The sequence below is a fragment of the Thermobia domestica genome, chromosome 3 (genome assembly GCF_964235325.1).
Source record: "Thermobia domestica chromosome 3, izTheDome1.hap1.1, whole genome shotgun sequence".
NCBI classification, from domain to species: Eukaryota; Metazoa; Arthropoda; class Insecta; order Zygentoma; family Lepismatidae; genus Thermobia; species Thermobia domestica.
Window position 1 is genome coordinate 73,476,655 of NC_137456.1, and position 22,054 is coordinate 73,498,708.

Below are 22,054 nucleotides of genomic sequence, written 5' to 3' on the forward strand. Positions count from 1 at the left end.
CATTTCTTCTTGCTGGAGAACCTTGAATGGTAGATTTCCTTCTTTTCTCTGGTACTTCCTTTACGGAAGTTGCACCAGTACTTGGTTCGGTAGACATAGTAGACTTGCTATACTTCTTCGCACTCTTCTGTTTTAAACATTCCTTGATATGGGTACTCGTTAGTTCCTCTGCACGTAGAGACCTCAAGCTTCCCTCCCTCTCCGAACAAAATTTCACCGTACGCCACTGTAGTCATTAGTACTGAACATGTATGGAACATTTTACGTAAATTGATTCGAGGCAAAAAGTAGGGAAACGAAGAAACAAACAAAGAACTGAATTTAATTAAAATCATTTTAAAAGATGTAAAATCAAACTAATAGTTTCTTAGAATTACATAGTTTAATACAGGATAAGTTGCATTAATAGCCGCTGCGATTATTTAACTGAACTCCTATCCTAAACCAACTTACTACTACAACAACTACTGATGTTACTCTACTACAACTACCACCACTACTACTATTACTACTGCTATGTTTTTGTTCGGCGAGTGTTAACGGAACAAATTCAATATGAATTTCAATATTCAAATTAGCTGTGTTGCAAGGTATACGTACCGTCAATACCACATTTAGTGCCAAACAGATGTTCTAAAACAGTACTGCATTATGCTTGGTGCAAAGTGAATCGCTATTCGCTTTGCCCCTTCTAAAATTATTCTCTTTGCCCCACACTACCACATGAGACAAAAGACTGTCTACAGCATATGGACGACGTATTTACGATAATTCTCAAACATGATAACAAAGGTAAGATCCCACCCTGTCCGTGCATAGTGTGTTCGCAAACATTCTACGGAAAAGTAAGAAAATATTTCAAAATCCTTACCTCTTGAATTTTTTTAGCAAAATGCGTATTTTCTTTTTTTCTCGTCTCTCGTCTAAACAACAACACGTACACACAAAACAGTAATGTCCTTCTCTTATTTCACTAGTGACGTCATAAACTGGGGCAAACATTTCCTGCCCTCTGTTTTCAGTTGACTGTAAATTGCGTTATTCGCTTTGCCTCATATATCCACTTTGCCCCCCTTTCCTCTATATGCATTTATGCATTCCTCAAACTCTTGGGGGGGGGCAATTACCCCCTCCTGCCCCCTTAAATGACGCCCCTGATTGAAATTCCTTTCAGAATTGGTCAATTTAGAAAGAAAGAAATATAATACAAGTTCCACAGTCTCTCCTAAATTAGTATTATTAACTTTGAATTTCTGTAAATCAAAGGCCTATTGTTGAAAGTAATTGTTTACATAACAAGTAGAATTGCTAAATCTTCATAACAATGATTGTATATACATTTATGAAAGATAAAAAAAATAAAAATGGAGGTGCCGGGGATCGAACCCGGGGCCTTTCACATGCAAAGCGAACGCTCTACCACTGAGCTACACCCCCGTTCATAAGATAAGGAGTGAAGCTATTCTTCAATAGAGACATTCCTTCCTTGTAGTTACCATTCTAACATTATTTATCTGTATTGATTAATTCTATTTTCGTCGCGCAATTATGATGCTTTTTAATAATCTATTTCTAATTGCTGATTGTCTTTCGGAAGTAGATGAAACAAACACACAAAGAAGAAATCCAAGGTGTTTACAAATTTTGAAGCACATGACTGGTTGTTTACAATGGACGCGATACGTGGATATACACATTATGGCAGTGGATTTCAACCTTTTTATACATATTAATGATACACTTTACTGAAGTACTCGAAGGAATACTTTACGGCAGCACTACGGTTCCTCATGCTCGGAATAACGCATGGTGTGATGTTTTGTTTCACAGTTAAGCGTAAAAGGAAATATATATATATATATATATATATATATATATATATATATCGTGATAACATACATCGCAGCACGCGGTATTCCGAGCGTGAGGAACCGTGGTGCTAGCGTTCCCCAACACCTTTGACTTCCTGCCGAAGCATTCCATGTCCATTCAGTGGCCGATCTAGCCTGGGGCCGGGGCGCCTAGGTCTCCCAGTTTTATCAGCAACGAAAGTAATTTAAGCTGTAATTTACCGGTATATATTTTTCAAAGTATCATAGCCTGGATTCTGGCTGCCCCCCCCCCCCAGTTTTTAATTTCTAGCTCCGCCTCTGTGTCCATTGTTGCCAAGCTTTGCCTATTGTATATTTTGGGCCCATCTTGAAATCAGAGTGTATCTGAGAATTACGTTGGGAATTATATCCTGCACTGTAAATCACTTGCACATTGATAATATTTGTATTTTTTGGATTGCGTATGTATGACTCCCTTTACCCTTAATATGAACCACTTCTCCACGGATTCTCGAATTCGAAATAACATGTGTTGAAATTGAGCTTTTCGACGGTTTCGGACAGCCCTAGCTCTGAAACTTTGAACCTTTACTTCTTATTTTGTTGTGAGAAATAGCCTCGTGTAGTTTGTCAGTATAGTTCATTAACATCCTATATAATGCTTATGAGATAATCTTCTCAAGTACAAGTCATACATCTAAAGTTCATTCAAGGAACGTTCAGTACTTCATGTAAACAAATACACGTGGTGATTGTTTCATTTTATTGGTTAAAGAGCCTTGCCGCATCCATGCGGCAGAAGAAAATAGTCCATTGTCAAGTAAGCTGTTTTTCAATGTTTTTGTTGCTTATAAGGCTCATTAGCAGAAATACAATTTACTTACAGTGAAATAACAGAAAAAAAAAAACACTCTATCTAAGAACTAAATTGAATTAATGCAATAAAAGAGAATACGCATGCGTAGAAACTGGGTTTGGCCCACCTTATGCGCGAATCACAGTTTACAATATGGCTGCGTGCGGGGAATATGCAAAACTCCGACAGGATACAAGCACGTGCTTCTCGAAGGAAGCGGTGACCGATAGCCAATCATCCAATGGCTGGCGGAGTAATATCATTCTACAATGTTTACATCAGGATCAGAAGGTTCGTTGAATGAACTTTATAAAAGTGCCTTAGACTGTGTTAAAAAAAATAAAAGTAACCCAGTAATAACATACAACATTATTATTAAATACTAAAAATGTAGACAGGACTAATCAATCATGATAGTTATGAATTTTCTGTGTAAAAGTCTGCAAGACGTAGTTATGTGTCGCGTAATCCTGCTGACACTATTTTCTGATTCAAATTTGCGTGTAATTACTGAATCAGTTCAAGAAATTAATTCTGTTTCTTCTTGTTCACCTCAACCATAGGTTGGTGGGCAACGTGGAAATTTTAAAACTTTTCTCTCGCTTGGGAGAGCTGTTTTATACTTTAATAAGGCCTCTTGTTCGTAACTGCATCTAGATATTCTATCCTTGGTCTTCCTATATCTGCTTTTCCTCCTGCCTTTCCCTCTATCAGCAAGGTGATCCAATCGGAGTGTCGAATAAGATGGCCAAGCATGCTGTTTCTTCTTTTTCCTATCTTCATGATCTGTCATCCTTCATTAGCTTCCTTTAGTACGTCTTCATTCCTTTTCCTTTCGGTCCATGGTATGCGCAGCATTCTGGGCCAACACCACATTTCAAATGCTTCCAGCTTGGATATTTCAGCTTTTCTCAATGTCCACGTCTCTGATTTGTACAGCTCCACGCTCCATACCAGGGTCTTAATAGACCGTTTACGAACGTCCAGCGACACATTTCTTAATGTTAGTTGTCCTCTTTTCCTATTGAATGCTTGTTTAGTCTGTGCTATTCTGGAACTTACGTCTTTTTCGCTTCTTCCGTCCGAGGATATTAGACTTCCTAAATAGTGGAACGTCTTAACGTCTTCGATTTTCTCTCCATCTAGCCATACGTTTGCCCCCTCCTGTCCTGCTCTTGTTGCCCCTCTTTATCACTTTCGTTTTCTTCTTATTTATCTTCATTTTGCATGTTCTTTTCAGTTGGTCGTTCAAATTTGAAAGAGCTTCCTGCGAGTCCTCTTCGTTCTCAGCTATCATCGGCAAACCTTATTGTGTTGAAAACCTGGCCATTTACTTTTACGCCTTTCTCGTTTTTATCCAAGAATTCTTTCATAGCCTCTTCTATATAGACGTTGAACAGGAGAGGTGAAAGTCTACATCCTTGCCTCACTCCTTTACTTATTCTTGCTTCCTTCCAATCTCTTCTTATAGCAGCTGTCTGGTTCCTATAAAGTTGGTATATTATTCTTCTGTCTCTTTAATCTACTCTCAGCTTCTTCAACGCTCTGAACATGATATCCCAATCTACGTTGTCAAAAGCTTCGTCTATATCTACAAATGCTATCACAATTGGTTTGTTTATTCTGATGTGCTGTTCCATGATCAACCGTAGACTCAGTATTGCTTCTCTTGTTCCTCCTGAGTCCAAACTGGTCCTCCGATAACCGTTCTTCGATCTTCCCCTCTATTCGTTGTGCTATAATTTTACACAGTATTTTTGATGCATGTGCAAGCAAACTTAAAGTTCTGTGTTCTTCACATTTCCGTGCGCCTTTCCTTTTCGGGATAGGTACCAATATGCTTTTCTCGAAGTCTCTTGGTATTTTTCCCGAGATGTACATTTCATTAATAAGATTAAATAGTTTCTTCTTTGTTGCTATTCCGAGACTCTTAATCACTTCCGTTGGTGTTTGATCTATTCTATCTATTCCTGGGGCTTTAAGAAATCAATTAAAATTTTATTTCCAAATTGCAGAAAACATACGAACTGAGATTATACATTATAATTATACATTATAATGAGATTACGAAAACGTTGAAGGTAAAAGAAGACAGTCCGTATCTATATCTGAGGACGTACGAGTAAGCGAGAGGGTAGGATTCTCTTTCATAATATAATACATATAATTTTGAAGAGATCAAGAGTCTACCTCATTATTTGCTATTGAGAGGTGTCCATTAAGGGATATTTCTTGTATTTTTGTTCTTTTTATTGCATGTATTCTTTTATACAATATAACTAGTCAGAAATTATGTTGTTAATTTCCTGTTGTTATATCATTAGTACAGATTATCATAATGTTCTATATCAGTAAGTGGCAAGAAATTCGAAATTTTCTTTCATATTTCAGCACAGGAAGTCTTATTTCATAGTTCATACGAAGTATCTGTTTATTTATTAAGAAAAAGTAACATGAGTATTTACATTTAGACTGTAACAAACACAGATTACATCCAACAAAATACTTTCATAACCGCATATTAAAAAGTTAGCACTTTAGAAATAAAGTTTGAAATTGTCATCATGAAAAGCAATAAAAGTTATACGTAGAATACGTAGATGTACGGATTTTATGGAGGGAGCTGTGGTATAGATTCCACTCTTCCATCTCTCTCTCTCTAAAATCATGTGCGCTCATACGTCCCAACTTTGAAATATGGGTATTTCGATAGACAATGTACTAGTTCCTGCAATATTTCTTTAACCGCCTTTGATATTATCTCATAGTTTCTGAGCTAGGCAACCTCAAAGTCACAATTTTCTCGATTTCGGTATCTCGTAACTTTAAAACAACGCTGTTTTCGCCCTATGTTCATATGGACTTTTTTATTGTTTAGATGTGAGGATTTCACCAGTGGATTTTGGCTACATAATAAATGAACACCCTATATATATATATATATATATATATATATATATATATATATATATATATATATATATATAGAGGAAAGTTGCTATGTATGGGGAGGTTGCCTAATATGGGGAGGTGGGATTTCTCATAAACGAGGGAATTTTGTGGAAGAGAAATTGCGTGAACGGTAAATTAGTGTCACGAACTGGCAACACGGCCTAAGCTAGGTGACGTCGCAATTAGTTTCTTTGTCTCAGTCGAATGGAAGTGTTTGGTGTGCAGGAGAAAATTTGCACCGTCTCAGAAGTAACGTCTGTGTGTCGCTGTAAAGGTAAGAAATATTCAATTACACTATCTTACACGCTAGAGTAGAAAACGAAGTTCATAGTAAATAGTGTATATCGTGTTTTCTAGATTTACTAATTGTTGATATATGCGTGAGGAAAATGTCAACGAAAGTTGCCTATTATGGAGTGGTGAGAAGTTCCTAATATGGGGCTCCCCAAATTACGAACCCTTAATTTATTCTGGAAATTGAGGATAGACCTACTTTTCTGTCTATTTTAGATGCCGAAAAGGAAACAATGGCAGCAAGAGAATATGAACGCAGCTGTTTCCTCTGTGATGAAGAAGGAAATGGGAAGTTTCAAGGCCTCTCGTATTTATAATGTACCACAAACAACATTAGAAAGATATGTAACTCAAGCCATTGAATCAGGCCAGGATACTGCACCGAGGGTAACCAAATTAGGTAGGAAGCACGTTTTCCCGTTACATATTGAAGAGGACCTTGTGAATCATTGCATTAGTATGGAAAAACAATTATTAGGCTTGTCAATGACGGATGTACGACGTTTAGCGTACCAATTGGCTGTCAGAAATGAAATTCCGAATCCTTTTTCCCGAACAGAGAAGATGGCAGGTAAAAAATGGTTGAAACAATTTCTTAAACGTCACCCTCGGTTATCGATTAGAACGCCACAGGGTCTCTCACATTCTAGAGCTACATCATTTACTCCTGAAGCAGTAGATAATTTTTTTTTTACTTATTTGAACCGGCTATGGATAAAATCAAGCATTCTCCATCAAGATTGTTTAATTGCGATGAAACTGGCATTTCCGTTGTGCAAAGTAAACATACCAAAGTCATTGCTCTTAAAGGAAAACGCCAGGTTTCTGCTCTCCAGTCGGCTGAAAGAGGCACTCTTATCACAGTAGTGACATGCATGAGCCCTACAGGAAATTATGTTCCACCGCTACTCGTATTCCCACGCAAGAATATGAAAATTGAACTGATGAATGGAACCCCACCTGGTTGTATTTATGCATGTCACCAATCTGGTTGGATACAAAGTGATATATTTACAGAGTGGTTCCGACATTTTATAAACTATGTCAAGCCTACAGAAGAAGATTCAGTGGTTCTGGTTTTAGATGGCCATTTCTCCCATGTACGGAACTTAGATGTCATAAATCTAGGACGCGAGAACTATGTTACCATTATATCGCTACCGCCACATTCCACCCATAAGATGCAGCCTTTGGATCTAACATTAAAGTGCTATTACAGGCAGGAAATAGAACGCTGGTTGCGAATGAATCCAGGACGTGTTGTGACTATATATCAGGTTGGCGAATTATTTGGAAATGCGTACATGAGAGCAGCAACAACCGAAAATGCAGCTAGTGGTTTCAAAAGAGCAGGCCTATTTCCGACTAATAGACATATTTTCAGAACTCATGACTTCCTCCAATATGAAACACCAAGTGATAGTTGTAGGTCTGTAGCTGTTACGATAACGTCCCAAGCAGAAAGGATTTCCATCGAGGACGGGCAACTTTCCGAAGCAAACACATCCGATCCATGTAGGTCAGTATCTGCTACCATACCACCAGAGCCAGAAAGGATTTCCATCGAGGTCCGAAACCCTTCAGAGCCAAGCACACCAGGTTCAAGTAGAACTGTAGAACTGCCATCACCTACATGTACTGTAACAGCACATGATATTTTCCCTATTCCAGCACGTCCTGTTCGACAACATTACAAGCAATCTCGAACTGGATCAGCCCAAATTATCACAAGTTCACCTTACAAACGAGGTTTAGAATGCCAAAGGGAAACCAAAATTGAGACCAAAAAACGAACAGAATGCGGAACTTCAGCATCGAAGAAAAGAAAAGGCATTTTCAAGCATAAAAATATTTCTTCTATCGACGAGAAAGGAGGATCCCTCGGAAGACAAATAAAGAAGATGAAGCAGCCAAAGAAGACAGCCAAAGAGTGCAGAGAAGCGGATAATTTACAAAGTAAACGATTCCAGCGTAGGTCTTTGCCACAACAAGATTCCAGTAGTTCATCTAACTGGGAATATATGCAATTGTCGGATGTGTCCGACGAAGATAACAAAGAAGAAGCCGAGTGTTTCTATTGCAATGGACTATTTTCCGAAGATCGTGAAGGTGAAGAGTGGATTCAATGTGCGGTGTGTTCACGGTGGGATCATGTTCTCTGTGCAGGCGTCGATGATGACATTTTCGTCTGTGAAAGATGTTGCTCTAAGTAAAATTATGGTTTGTGGAGTTTTAATTTCAGTGCAAAGCAAACCGTGTTTCTTTTTTTTCTCGTAGATTTACAATTTAAGTAGTATACATGAAAAGAAGAAGACTTTTTTTGTGTGGATTTACAATTTGAGTGAAAAAGTATCAGGCTTTTAAGTTTTTCTAGATTTCCAACTTCAATAAAAAGGAAGAGACACATTTTTTTATGTTTCGTCTATCATTTAATTGAGAACGAGAAATGGGAAAAGACTTCTTTTTTTTTTTTTTTTTTTATAAAAACGATTTTCAAACAACCATTTATTATAAATGCATTTGTTTCTTTAAATAGTTCCAAGATATTGTGTTCTGCAACTGAAATTATTTTTCTTCACAGTTATGTAGGCGTAATGATTTGTATTAACGTTTTGTATTAGACCTAATGTTTTTCCAGCTTTAGAACAATGTAGATCTATTTTATTTTTGATCAACAATAACGTCAATACAATCATATTATATCTTCATATTTTCTCTTCTTATTTCATTTTCCCGTATTTATCACAATAGTTTCTCTGAAAGGTCGTGTGTCCTTGCTTTATGCAAGTAATATTGATGTAAGCATCTATATGTCATAGTTCCATATTAGGAACCCCAGCATCCCCATATTAGGAACCCCGGTAGCCTAATATGGGGAACAGCAATACTGTTTGTTTTTATTTTTTTATTCTGTGACTATTGTTTTTTCTCACATTTCCATGTGTAGAATAGACGAACAAGGTTTCTGTACAGCATTACCGGAAGTTACACATATTTCCTACAAATCATGTTTAAGCAGGAAGCCTTATAAAAAAAACCTCCCCATAATTGGCAACTTTCCTCTATATATATATTTGGTCTAGGAATTAATTCGTGCGGTTGGTACGCACACATTGAAGCTGTAGTACAAACACAAAATACATAAATACCTTAAGAAAAATATTGTCCATCGCTAGCCACCATTTTCGCCCATCTGTCAGGCAATGTACGGATTCCGTGGCGAAAGAAGTCCTCATCCTTGGAAGCGATCTAGTCAGAGACCCATGTTTCGATATCTTCTGAAGAAGTAAACCGCTGTCCAATCAAATCGTTGTTCATGCAATCGAACAAGTAGTAGTCCGAAGGAGCAACGTCTGGTGAATACGGCGGGTGGGGTAAAACTTCCCATCCGACATTTTCTAAATAGGTTTTGACCGGTTTTGCGACATGTGGGCGAGCGTTATCATGTTGAACAATAAGTTTATCATGTCTGTTCTCCCATTCTGGTCGTGTTCTGGCCAGAGCTTGCTTCAAACGCATTAATTGTCGTCGATAACGTTCTCCATTCATAGTTTCACCCGGTTGCAGCAGCTCATAGTACACCACACCTTTCATATCCCACCATATGCACAGCATAACCTTTGCACAGTGAATATCTCGTTTTGGTTGTGATGGACCTGGTTCACCTGGTTTCACCCAGGCCTTTTTTCGTTTAGGGTTCTCGTAATGGATCCACTTCTCATCACCCGTAATAATTCGATGCAGAAACCCCTTTCTGCTCTGTCGTTGAAGCAGCAATTCGCAAATGGTTTTTCGTCTTTCAACGTCTCTGTCTTTCAATTCATGTGGAACCCAATGTGACATCTTTTGAATCATTCCCATGGCTTTCAAGCGTTTGGAGACTGTTGTTTGATCAACGCCTAATGCTGCTGCAAGTTGTTCCTGCGTTTGACACGAATCCTGCTCGAGCAATGCTGTCAATTCTTCGTCTTGAAATTTTTTTGGCTGTCCAGCTCGCTCTTGGTCTGCCAAGCCGAAATCACCACTTCTAAACCGTGCAAACCACTTCTGACACGTTCGCTCAGCTAGAGCATGGTCACCATACACTTCCACCAAAATACGATGACTTTCAGTCGCACTTTTCTGCATGTTAAAGTAATGCAGCAGGACACCCCGCAAAAACACTTTATCAGGCACAAATTGCGCCATGTTCACTTAACTACAAACTGGTGTTGTTGACGCTTTAATCCACTGCCCTATACTACGAACGATACGCGATGACAGGGGTTTGCAACACATGTGTGGATACACGGAACTGTGGGACGCTCCGTTCGTTTCGCCATCTCTTGTCCACCCGCACGAATTAATTCCTAGACCAAATATATATATATATATATATATATATATATATATATATATATATATATATATATATATATATAGATAGATAGATAGATAGATAGATAGATAGATAGATAGATAGATAGACAGACAGACAGATAGATAGATAGATAGACAGATAGATAACCTTTAAACACATGATTTTTTTATTTAAAAATACCATGAGTAAAATTTAATGTTGTAAAATATAGGAAAACAAATTTAAAGCCCTAGGACCAAAATTTAGGTTAATAATTTATTATTAAATGTTTGTAGCTATTTAGCTACATAACGCAATTTACACTTCGAATCCGTGTCACAATATCTATTTTGTGGTTAACGTTTGTTTTTAGTTTTAGTAATATTAAATGTTAAAAACTTCTTTTACACATTCACAGATATTAGACATGTATATATTACATTGTAAAATAACTAAAAAGGACATAACTATCACTTCATAAAAAAAAAAAAAAAGTTTTGTAACGAAAGAGAACTTGGTCCTTCAGGGGCCTAAGGACGATTTCTTGTAACACTTGCCAAAACGGAATGTATACAAGCTGCGACAAAATGCACTTACGAAAAGAAATAACTATTGTGAGATTCATACGCAAGAACTAAGTGTGTGGCTAATCAGCTACACGGTGCATTGAAAGGTTAAAGAAACACGTTGGTATCGGATGAAAGTTAATATTTTCTTTTCTCCACCTTGGACGTTTTCTCCATTACAACATAGTATTATTTCTCATCAAAGAATAGACATATTAGTGATTAGGCAATGAGCCGAATAAGAGGAGAGTGTCACTTTGCTGTACCTTTATTTTTCGATAACCTGCCTAATATTGCCAGACTTAAACCTATTAGACCGGTTGCTTCAAATCGGGGATCCCTCGTACAGTATAATCTGCTCTCAGTTGTCAAAGACACACAAGAAAGCATTGTCTACTATACAGTTGAAAATATATCTTATAAACCTGGTGATCAGACAACTTCTTCCTACCAGATTGCATGTAGTGTTAGCAACTCATACATTAGAAAATACAACTGTAGTTTCGTGATAGGTCTATTTCAATATCTACATTTATTGCACGACTTCTGCAGCAACTATCACACATAAATTATTATACATCCAAAACAAATCTCTCGTGCAACGTGAAATCACTGGTATTAAGGTTTAGAATTTCACAAACTACTGAGCTTTGATGGGACGTGCATGAATAAAAGTTGATTGAAAGGGACGCAAAGATTACGACCGGACTTTTCTAACGCTACCACCTTCGTACAACAACTCCATATTTAATGAGCAAATAGAACGGACCCGAGTCCAAAACTTTGCAACCTCATTTCTGTGGCCTTATGGCCAAACCCGATTTCTGACATCTTCAGGAGATCTGGACCTCTCCAACGCCACCATTCATATCCAACAACTCCATGCTTTAAGAGAGAGAGCGGAACCAAGCTCAAAATTTCGGGATCCCATTTCTGGGACTTCGAGGCCGTGGTCCTATTTCTGACATTACCGCTATGCTCAAACGACCCCGGCCTTTACAACGCCAGAGCCCCGACCCTCGTACAACAATTCCATGTTTAGCAGATGTATAGAAGCGACCCATGTCCAAAACTTCAGGACCCCATTTTTGGGGCCACATAGCCGGTGTCCAATTTCTGAAATTACCATTGTGCTCAGGGGGCCCAGAAATTTCCATGACTTCCAACTCCAGACCCACGTTTACCAACTCCATGTCTAAACATCATTTTCTTATTGTAGAAGGATTTTACTGGAATTTTCGCTATGCTTTACTATGCAATACGGGCTTATACCAGCCCCAATTCGATCATTGCGCCAGATTGATTAACATTAATCTTACGACAAGTGTTTCATATATATATATATATATATATATATATATATATATATATATATATATATATATATATATATATATATATATATATATATATGTGTGTGTGTGTGTGTGTGTATGTATGTGTGTGTACGTTGTGGATTTTTAAATGTCCATTTTACAACATTTTTTATTGTCAATCGTTGCAGTGACTTCATTTTCTTCAATGTTGAAACACACTTTTTTTTTTTTTCTGATAACAACTCAATGTCCAATTCACTTTTATCAGCTGTTTGCTGTTGACTTTAGTGAAGAAAACAACCCAAATAATAATAATAAAAAAAGTCTCCATTTCCCTCTGTTGTTTTCTATCAAAGTTCCGTCTTGCTGCCTGCCTCTTCTCTTGTATAAATAGTCGGGAATTTTCCCTCGTAAGTACCCAATTCAACTTTTGTTTGCCACGATAGCAGAAAATACGACAACGCAACGCCAAAGCCAATTGGAGAACTACAGTATATCCTCTTCTGCTTTGTTTTGATATCCGGCGAGCATTATGTCCGCTTCAGTTCGCCCAGAATACACAGTTCATTCTTGTTTTTATTTTTATGTAGTCTGTTTCTTTTATCAACTGATAGTGCACCAAAATAGTCCTTGGTTTCTTTCTGTTTTCTTTCTTTTGAGAGAAAGACTTGTTCGTTTTATCTCACTAGACTGAAGTTTCTATCTTCTTGGAGTAAGCACCATATATTCATTTTCTACATTCTTGCTTTTAATTTCAGATAGCTTAGAAAAAAGTACAGTGTTGGGCACAGAAATTCATACGATGGAACTTGATTTATATACATGTAGTTGTCAAAATAATGGAAACATCTAGAGGTTACATTAACTAAGACGTGTGGGATGGTAACACTGAAAATGTGTCACTGGCCGTTCTTACTGATATGTTAGGTCAGCGTTTCCCAACCGGTGTGCCGCGAATGGCCTGCTAGTGTGCCGCGAGGAAATCGAAACAAAATTATTGAATCTATAGCAACCAAATTGAAAGACATGGAAAAAATGTATATTTTTGTATTTTACATTACTATGAATTTCTACATGGAAAAAATTAGTATAATTGTAATATATTATTCTACATCTGTTGGTGTGTAGCAGACAGTATTTCGGCTCGTACAAATTTCCACGGTTAGTTGCTATGTTACGCTTCAATTGAGAGTCATACTAACACCGAGAAATGGAAGCACTTGTACGGTACGCGTCAAGTGAACGTTCGTAGAACACTCAATCGCACGTGAATGACAGAACAACACTTTGTTCAACAGGTGTGTTTTGACTTCGACACATCGCAAGCTGTGTGATTGTAATAAATATACACCGGTTTTGGTTAAAACAGCAAAGTTAAAAGTACAAGACATTTGTTTTTTCGTTCGTTATTTAGTGATCTTCGTTCTTAGTGAAAGGTTAGATACAGTTTTCGAAAAATAAAGCGTATTTTTTAAAAAACTGAGTCCTATATTTCATTGCAATTGTTTTCTATTTTAAAATTAGAATAAAAAATAAGCATAGGGGAAAACCTGTGATCGAGCTTTCATCTCTGTGAGACGGAGATCAGTAATCACAAAAAAAAAAAAAAAAAAACATGGTATTTTATATCTGCAAATAATAATAATAATATCCGTGAGTGTGCCGCGAGAATTCAAATTACACCCGTAGTGTGTCGTAAGTTGAAAAAGGTTGGGAAACGCTGTGTTAGGTGATGAGATGTGGTTTCATGAACATTAGTATGAGTTACAACACTCCGCATGGCCAGCCCAATCCTTAGATTTCAATAGTATTGAATAGGCTCCCTGTGGTTGCTTCTGGAGCTCGAAATCCGAAGCAAATATTGTCTTCCATTCCCGTTGACGAAACAGATTAGATCTACTGCGTTACATGAATCATAAATATTTCTCGGGAAATCACTTTGTGATTTATATATATCACCATTCCACGACGAATCAAAGTTGTACGCGTATTAAGCAGGTAAGATACATTTTCTTTAGTGCTTCAATTATTTTGATAGCCGTCTATATATTAAATTACATCAAATACTACAGAAAAGCGGAGCTCTGAAGCTTAAATACATTTTTACCAATATCTTTGTAGGAAAAAAAAATATGTCAGTTTAACGTCCCACGATTATGTGCGTTAGTCTAAGGGAGATGATGATTAAAGCAAGTAAATGATGATGGAAGAATTGGTGGAATGAGAATGCGGGAGTACCCTGAGAAAAACCCATGGACACGATGTTGTACACCATAAACTTACTTGGTCGAGGATCGAGAAAATGACCCCACGCACCAGAGGTAAGCACTCTTACCACTGAGCCACCGTGCCCCTTCAATTTGTCTTCGGTTTTCCCGAAGGCTTATTGCTACATGCGCAATTAATGAAAGAGAGGGAGAGAAAAATAATTCGTATATTTTTATTCGTATTCATAAATTGTTTGTACGATATGCTATTTTTGTTAGGTTGCAGAGTGTATTAACAAAGTATTTTGAGAATGTAAAGAAAAATTACTCGACCGTGACAGGATTCGAACCTGCAATCTTCGGATCCGAAGTCCGACGCCTTATCCGTTAGGCCACACGGTCCTGCTGTTTTAAGTACAAATATCATAAGTATACGGGTCTCAGTAAGTTTTAGATTGAATACAAATATGAACATGTTATTCTAAGAATATTTATTATTATTATTATTATTATTATTATTATTATTATTATTATTATTATTATTATTATTATTATTATTATTATTATTATTATTACTTCATTAATAAGTCTACAATGCTGTACAACTTACTTATCCTAAAATAATTTGCAAGAGCTGGTTTATTCTTGGGATGAATACTTTTCGGACGATTTTCTCAAAAATCACTCAGGCAATTTTGGTCATACTTCATTAATAAATATTTAATTAATATGTCCATATTCTTCCGTAAATCCCTTTAATGAGAATTTCTACGAAAGGAATTTTACTCTTCGGAGTGAGTTCTTTTATGCAGTTGCTACAGCAGCGCCGAAACTTGGATTTTTTTCTGGGAAGGGGGCAAGTATTAGGGGAGAGGTGGGCAATGGCGATCACCTAAGAAAAATGGGTTATTACGTAGTTTCATTTGCAAAATATATTGAAACAAATTTGTAAATACATACTCCCATCCTTCTACAATAAGTGTGTAAAATAAAAAGTGGATCATTTTTTCAGTTCGGAAACACGATAAAAAAAACTCAAATTGCTACTTTGGTCCCCATTCCCATCACATGTTGGCAATGGCGATCACAATACAAGCTTAATAAACGCACATACCGTAGTTCCATAGTTTTTTTTTTTTTTTTTTTTTTTTGCTAAACTGCGCCTTCAAAAGACTGAGAAACGTCAACTGAATGTTTTATTGACGTTTTTTTTTAAAGACACGTCACAGATATATCCACGTGGTGAGTCCATAACAGTACAGTAAGCACCCACGATCCACAAAGGTTACACCGATACCAAAGTTTCAGTGTTTGACTCAAGTAGGGGTATTACCTATCTTAGGTCTAGCCTCTTTTATAATTTTTGGCAGGAGAAGTATTCCAAATGTTTGTTAGGAATGGCGATCACCATGATGGTAAACCGATCACGTTGATCGGCATTCCCAACATTGCGCCATTTTGAAAATTGAGCTGGTTATACTGTAAAACGTAGTTTATTTGAAATATAACTGTGTGTCGTGCATTAGACGTAAATATAACTTTTTATGAATCTTAGTAACTTCAAGATCTTACAACTTAAAATTGTACGTATCGTGAGTTGAAATATGCAGATCCTTATAAGAAAATCAACAAAAACAAGTTTTAAGCACGCTGTAGACTTCAGTCTTCTCTGACGATTTCCTAGACAATACACAAGAAACCTTGCTACAAGAGGCAGATGACAGCACTAGGTTCCTCTTTGACAGTCTTTGACTTCTCCTCAGGTCACGCAAGAGGGCAAAGTGGGCTGATCGCCATTCCCTTCCTCTCCTCTAATACGCGTATTTGGGCCCCCTAGAAAAAGTTGTTTTTCTAATTCTTGGGCACCCTTTTTCCATCTTTCCCTTACTCTTTATGCGGCCCCCGGAGCCTGTGAGCCTTCCCGCACGGCAAGGTCTGCGGGGCCGTTAGCTACGCCTTGGTCCCGTTCCAGGTCCGTATCCAGGGCGGTCTAGGGGGCCAGCCCCCCTAAACTTTTGCTGCCTCCCTAAAATTTTTACGGTAGGCTTGCAAATGAACTATAATATGGTTGGATCGGGCCCCTCTCTAACTTCAGCCGCCGCCCCTACATTTTTGGGCTGGCTACCGGCCTGCCCCGTTCCATACATGACAAATTAATTAAGGGAATAACATTGACAAATCTCAAAGCCGTGCATATAAATACTATTTTTAGGGCCCCTACTAGTAGATACCTTTTGCTGAAATGGGCATACGATTCATTTTTGTTTTATTTACCTTTTGTCTTCTGTCCTGTTTATGTAATGTAGTGAATCTGTTTGATGCTTCCATTATAATTCCATATTTCGTATTGTATTTGGAGTAAGAAAATTTTGTCTTAAAGTGGGCGGGGAGCTTCCCTGAGACCCTGTACTATAGATTTCATCGTAGACCAGTCAGGAACAACAGTTCACCAGACCAAAGACAACGATGACTTGTAGACCAACATTAAAAGTTGATTTTCTGCGTTCAGGATGTCGCTATTATCGCTTTCTTGATCTTCTGACAAGGGCGACGATTTCTCTGTAAATTTGGGGGGTCCATTGAGATGCAGAAGGTGTATATGTGAGGATTTTAAGACAAATTGGATTCAAATTATGCCAAATATTGTATATTCATAAATACAATAGGGGGTCCCACATGAGCTTTGGGGGTCCCGGGCCCCCCCAGCCCTCCAGGATCGGCGCCCTTGTCTTCTGATACTGATTGCGATCCCTTGTACATAATCGGTCTACTGTAATTTTGTGAATTGATACGGGAAGAGCTATATCTCCGATGAATTCCTTGGTGGAAGTTGGTGGACGACATTCCAGGTAGGATTCAATTTCCATTTTCATTCCAGGTGAGCATTTACCCTTCGGGTCACAGATGTGATTTATTTTAGACAAGCAACATCACATTAGATTCACTATAACAAAAGTTAGCTACATGCTCGACAATACAATAACTGTGTACATCCTTCCAGGGGTGCCCACAAGGGGGGGCTATGACGCAAACTGCGTCATTGAAATATTTGGGGGGGGGTTAAAATCTATATAAATATGGTTGATGAGGGGGGGTAAAATTAATCGAAAAGAAGATTTTTTCATGGGAGAACACCTGCGGATAGACAATTGGGGGGGGTGCGTCATAGACATAAGGGGGGGTGGGCACCACTGCATCCTTCCAACAACAACATCACCGTGACTAATACCAAACAACATCGATTACCTGCGTAAGAGGTAAAACTACTTGGAAGCATCAGACATTCTACTCTTCTGAATTGATAAGTATAATTAGGTAGTTAAGATACGATGACGTCATCAAGTATAGTTATCTCCGAGTAAGAAATTAACACACTCATAGACTTTGTGTCTGACATGTTTACGTTGAAATGCAAGACCATATACATCTCAACTCAGAAGAGTTGGACAATGAATGAAAAGGTTTCAGCAGCTGAGGATCCTATAAGTCTACTTCCACATGGTTGTCATCACGCGAAATATTTCAGACTTACTAGCAACTTCTACTTTTAATTAACCGTAAAAAATATTAATTATTTATTTCTGTAATTAGTGAATTATATATTCAGTAACAAAATCAATTTTTAAATACAGAAAGAAAAGTTAGAATACGACAGTTTTGATAAAGTCACGCGATGAATCATTTACATTTTTGTTCTACAGGGTGGACACAAAATCCCGTCATCCTTTTTGAAGTACTAAATACTCAAACTCTACTAAAACTTCAGCGAATTTTGGTACGTAAAACAACACATACGTTTTCCACCCATTAAAAAATTGACACGATCGATCTTCCTGGAGTTTCGAAATTTGGATTCTATGTAACAAAATACATCGAATACATACTCTGGGGCCCACTGCACAGATCTTGTGTTTTTTGCATAGCTGTATCCTTCCTATCCAAAATCACTCAAGTTTTTCCGCCCATAACAAAAAATTGACACGATCAATCTTCCTGGGGTTTCGAAATTTGGATTCTGTGTAACAAAATACATGGAATCCATAACCTAGGGTCCGGCACACAACTTTTATTTGTGTGTGTGTGTTATCAGCAATGAAAAGTCCATATAGGCTACAAAACATGTCTGATCATGTCTCGAACCTTCAGAGATTCCGAAGGAATAGATAATTTTAATATAACAATTATCTTCTATTTTCTTTCCCTTCCTCGATGAGTTTCCAAAAATCATTTCCTAATGGTCTTAATGTCTTTCAATTTGATCTGGGCGTTGATCAGTCAAACAGTCAGTAACTCAGGACTGTGTTTTTCAGAGCATAAGGGAAAAAAGGACAATTAACAAAGTTCTGAGCCAAGTAGAAAAGTTAATACTTATATATATATATATATATATATATATATATATATATATAGAGAGAGAGAGAGAGAGAGAGAGAGAGAGGAAGGTTACCAAAGAGCACGCACTTAATATTCATTTTCAAATAGCTCCGAAAGTAATGAAGCAAAAATTATATAAATTGTACAAAATTTTAATTGAAGTTTAGGCTACATTGTAAGAAATAAAAAAGTTTACTACTAGATGTAGAAATGGAGATATACGTTAAAAAGTTAAAAAAAACTCAAATGCGTACTCTTAAGGACCAGTGTCCCAAAGAGTGCGTTTTGCGGTCCCTAAGAGGGCGCACTCAACACCTATCATATTTGAAACCTAAACCCCTTCGTAAACTTTAATTTACCCTAAGGTTTGCTTCCAATTGTTCGTATACAGGCAATTCTAAACTATTTTGCTTCCAACAATTTCTTCATTACACGTCCATGTGGTTTTAAAGAATTTATTATGAACGTACACGAAATTTAAAACATTAGAGAAATTCTTCGTTTAGTTTCACCCACAAATTATGATTTTTATGAGTAAAATTAATGATGATTTTTTAAATTCTTAGTTCGTGGTTTCATTACATTATTCCACCAACTGGAAAAAAATCCTGAACAACACCTTTAGTGTATGTCTTTTTTAATTCTTAGTTTGTGGTTTCATTATAATCGTAATCGAAGCCATATTTCACTCAGCATCTTCCTCCAGAACACTTCCAGAATCTTTATTTTGATCATTTCCTCACTACTGAGGACATCATCATACCATGAAAGGCAATGGCAAACTACCATGGACCAAAGGCCTACCTTCGGGCAGAACACCACATCATCATTGTAATTTAAGAAATTTTGTGAATTTAAAATACTTCTTATATATGATTTACAGTTGGTGCTTGAATTGAAGACAAACAATTACAAATAATTCTACAATCCATTCAAACATCATATTACACTCCGAAAGTAACTGATGAGAATAACCATAGTCTGTAATATGAATGCCGCTATCCACACACGCTATCAAAGAAATTCTCCCAAAGAGTACGTGCGCGTTCTTTGGTAACTCACTAACGCGCACTCTTTGGGAAACAGCAGTCAACTCGAGTAAAATTCATCCATGTGGCTGCATATGCAAGACCCCCGAAACAAAGCCATGGTAAACAATTCTATCTGCATTCATGTTTCCTACCATGCAACAAGAGTACTGTAGTTAGCTGCTATATCAGAATAATTTCTTAACTAAGAGTATTAAAATATTACATCAAGAATTCAAAAAAGTTATTTTTAGCTGTATTTTCTGTTTGCAGCGATCCGTTAACTTCCCTTTTCTTCGTATCAACTCTCACACAAAGACGCATGAAACAGCGTAGCAATAACAATTCTGTGTGTTACCACTTCAGCGTAATTGGCACTGCGCGCTCTTAGGGCGTGCGTACTCTTTGGTAACCCTCCTCTATATATAAGAGTTATTTACAACATCTGGACATGAATCTTTTAAGCCCTGAAAGAAACTTCAGATGAAGATCTGGAACACGAATTATGTCCAAAATGACCAAAAAGTCGACTTGATTCCTTTGTTCACTGAGCGCGCTATATAGAGTTAAGGAAATTTCGAAGCTTAGAGGAATTTACCCCTTATTCTTGATGAATTGCAACCGCAAACAATAGGGTTACTTCGAAAGGTTGCAGAAAGACACACTTTTAAAAAAATCGGGTATGTTTTACGAGAACACACTGATGGATAGACAGACAGATGGACGAATGGAGAGACGGTCACAGAAATGTCGGTTGAGTAGAATAAAACTCATTACACTCGTTTCAATCAAACGAATGACCAACTTGTACCGCAAACCTGAATCTTCTGGATTATGCTCTGTGGGCAAAATTGTAGCCCAAAAGTAGTGATCCCGCGTAGGGTAGTCCCTAACGCTCTAACTTTTGATGCGAGCGGTCCCGGGTTCGATTTCCGGTGGAGACACTCGATCGAAAAAGTGTAAAGGCTTTTTCAGGCCAGCCATCCTGAGTGAAGCTTTCCTCATTTACACCAAGAAAATGCCGGGATGGTATCTAACATACAGGTTCCAGACCGCTTCCTTCCTTCCCTTTCCTCAGATAGTGTGATCGCCGACGGACATCATCCCTCATATGTGACGGACTAACACGGCCATAGATGCCGAAAGCCCAGAAATCTAAATCCTGTAGCCCAAAGTCTGCTATAAGCGATACCCTAATATTGTTTTTCTGAAATGTGGCCTAAAGCAAATAGTGGCGTTATGACGTTCACTCTTGACAAGTGGCACCACAGTACTTCCAGACCTTGCATCCATTGAAAGGGTCATTTTGAATCGTAAGCGAGAGTTAACAACTAATACTTTAAAGGGAAAATTTACGAAGAAGAGAATCAGGGTGGAAATTCAAGATATTTTGCGCATATACCCAATGTGTATGTTCACGTACTGCATTTAATCAGCTTGTAGAGTGCTGAGCTTACGTTCATGGCCATTCATTCACGTTGTTCTGCATCTAAAATGCAATCAAGGATGGAAAACGTGCAAATCCACTCTGATTGTACTTTACCTCATAAGGAAAAATGTGAGAAAGAAGATGACTTGCAACTAAACTAAACAAAATACAACGAAAAAAAGTACGTTATCAAACCAACAATATATTTAAAAAGTACGTTATCAAGTCAATATATTAGTGCGTGCGAAAGATATCAACCAACATTTTAAAGGGAAAATTTACGAACATGAGAACTATGCTGCAAATTCAAGGCATTTTGCGTATATACCCAATATGTATGTTCAGGTACTCCGTTTAATCAGTCCCTTATCACCTGTAGATAAATAACATTCGTACATATATATACAGAGATATAAATATAATATAGATATAATTACTTATCGTAAGTTAAGGTTGATTAATATTATTAAAAATCATGTGACTCAAGAAGTTATTTTGCAGTTATGATAAATAAATGACTTATTGCAAATTTAAAGTTAAAAGTGAATAATATTTTTGATGAACTTGTAATGATAAAAAAATTACTAAACTAATTAACGTGTAATTCTCTGTAATTTTATTACTAAGCAACTTGAGTACTTGTGGCTTTTTTTTTTTTTTAAGTTCATTGATTTAAATGGGGAACCATTTTCCTTTTCGTTTTGAAACGAGATGGAATTTTAGTGTTTTGATTTTATTGATTTAAATTTTCGAATCTGGTTAAATGTTCTTTGCTTTGTCCAAATGCGTTTGCCTTATACAGGATGTTAATGAACTATACGGACTATTCTTAAACCAAAATAAGAAAATAAAACGTTCGTA

General features: G+C 37.2%; 1 protein-coding gene and 2 non-coding genes across 3 annotated transcripts; 1 reads left to right on the forward strand and 2 right to left on the reverse strand.

Moving 5' to 3' along the window:
• Positions 1-1,365: 1,365 nt before the first annotated feature.
• Positions 1,366-1,437, reverse strand: TRNAA-UGC (transfer RNA alanine (anticodon UGC)). The gene has a single exon. It is a non-coding gene; the product is annotated as a tRNA-Ala (tRNA).
• A 4,388-nt stretch (positions 1,438-5,825) lies between these two features.
• LOC145681457 (uncharacterized) lies at positions 5,826-8,614 on the forward strand. The gene is made up of 2 exons (XM_081753097.1): positions 5,826-5,914; positions 6,151-8,614. Exon 2 carries the CDS (start codon positions 6,645-6,647, stop codon positions 8,145-8,147), a length of 1,503 nt encoding a protein of 500 aa, XP_081609223.1. The 5' UTR covers positions 5,826-5,914; positions 6,151-6,644; the 3' UTR covers positions 8,148-8,614.
• Positions 8,615-14,691: 6,077 nt separating this feature from the next.
• Positions 14,692-14,764, reverse strand: TRNAR-UCG (transfer RNA arginine (anticodon UCG)). Its single transcript has one exon. It is a non-coding gene; the product is annotated as a tRNA-Arg (tRNA).
• Positions 14,765-22,054: the final 7,290 nt, after the last annotated feature.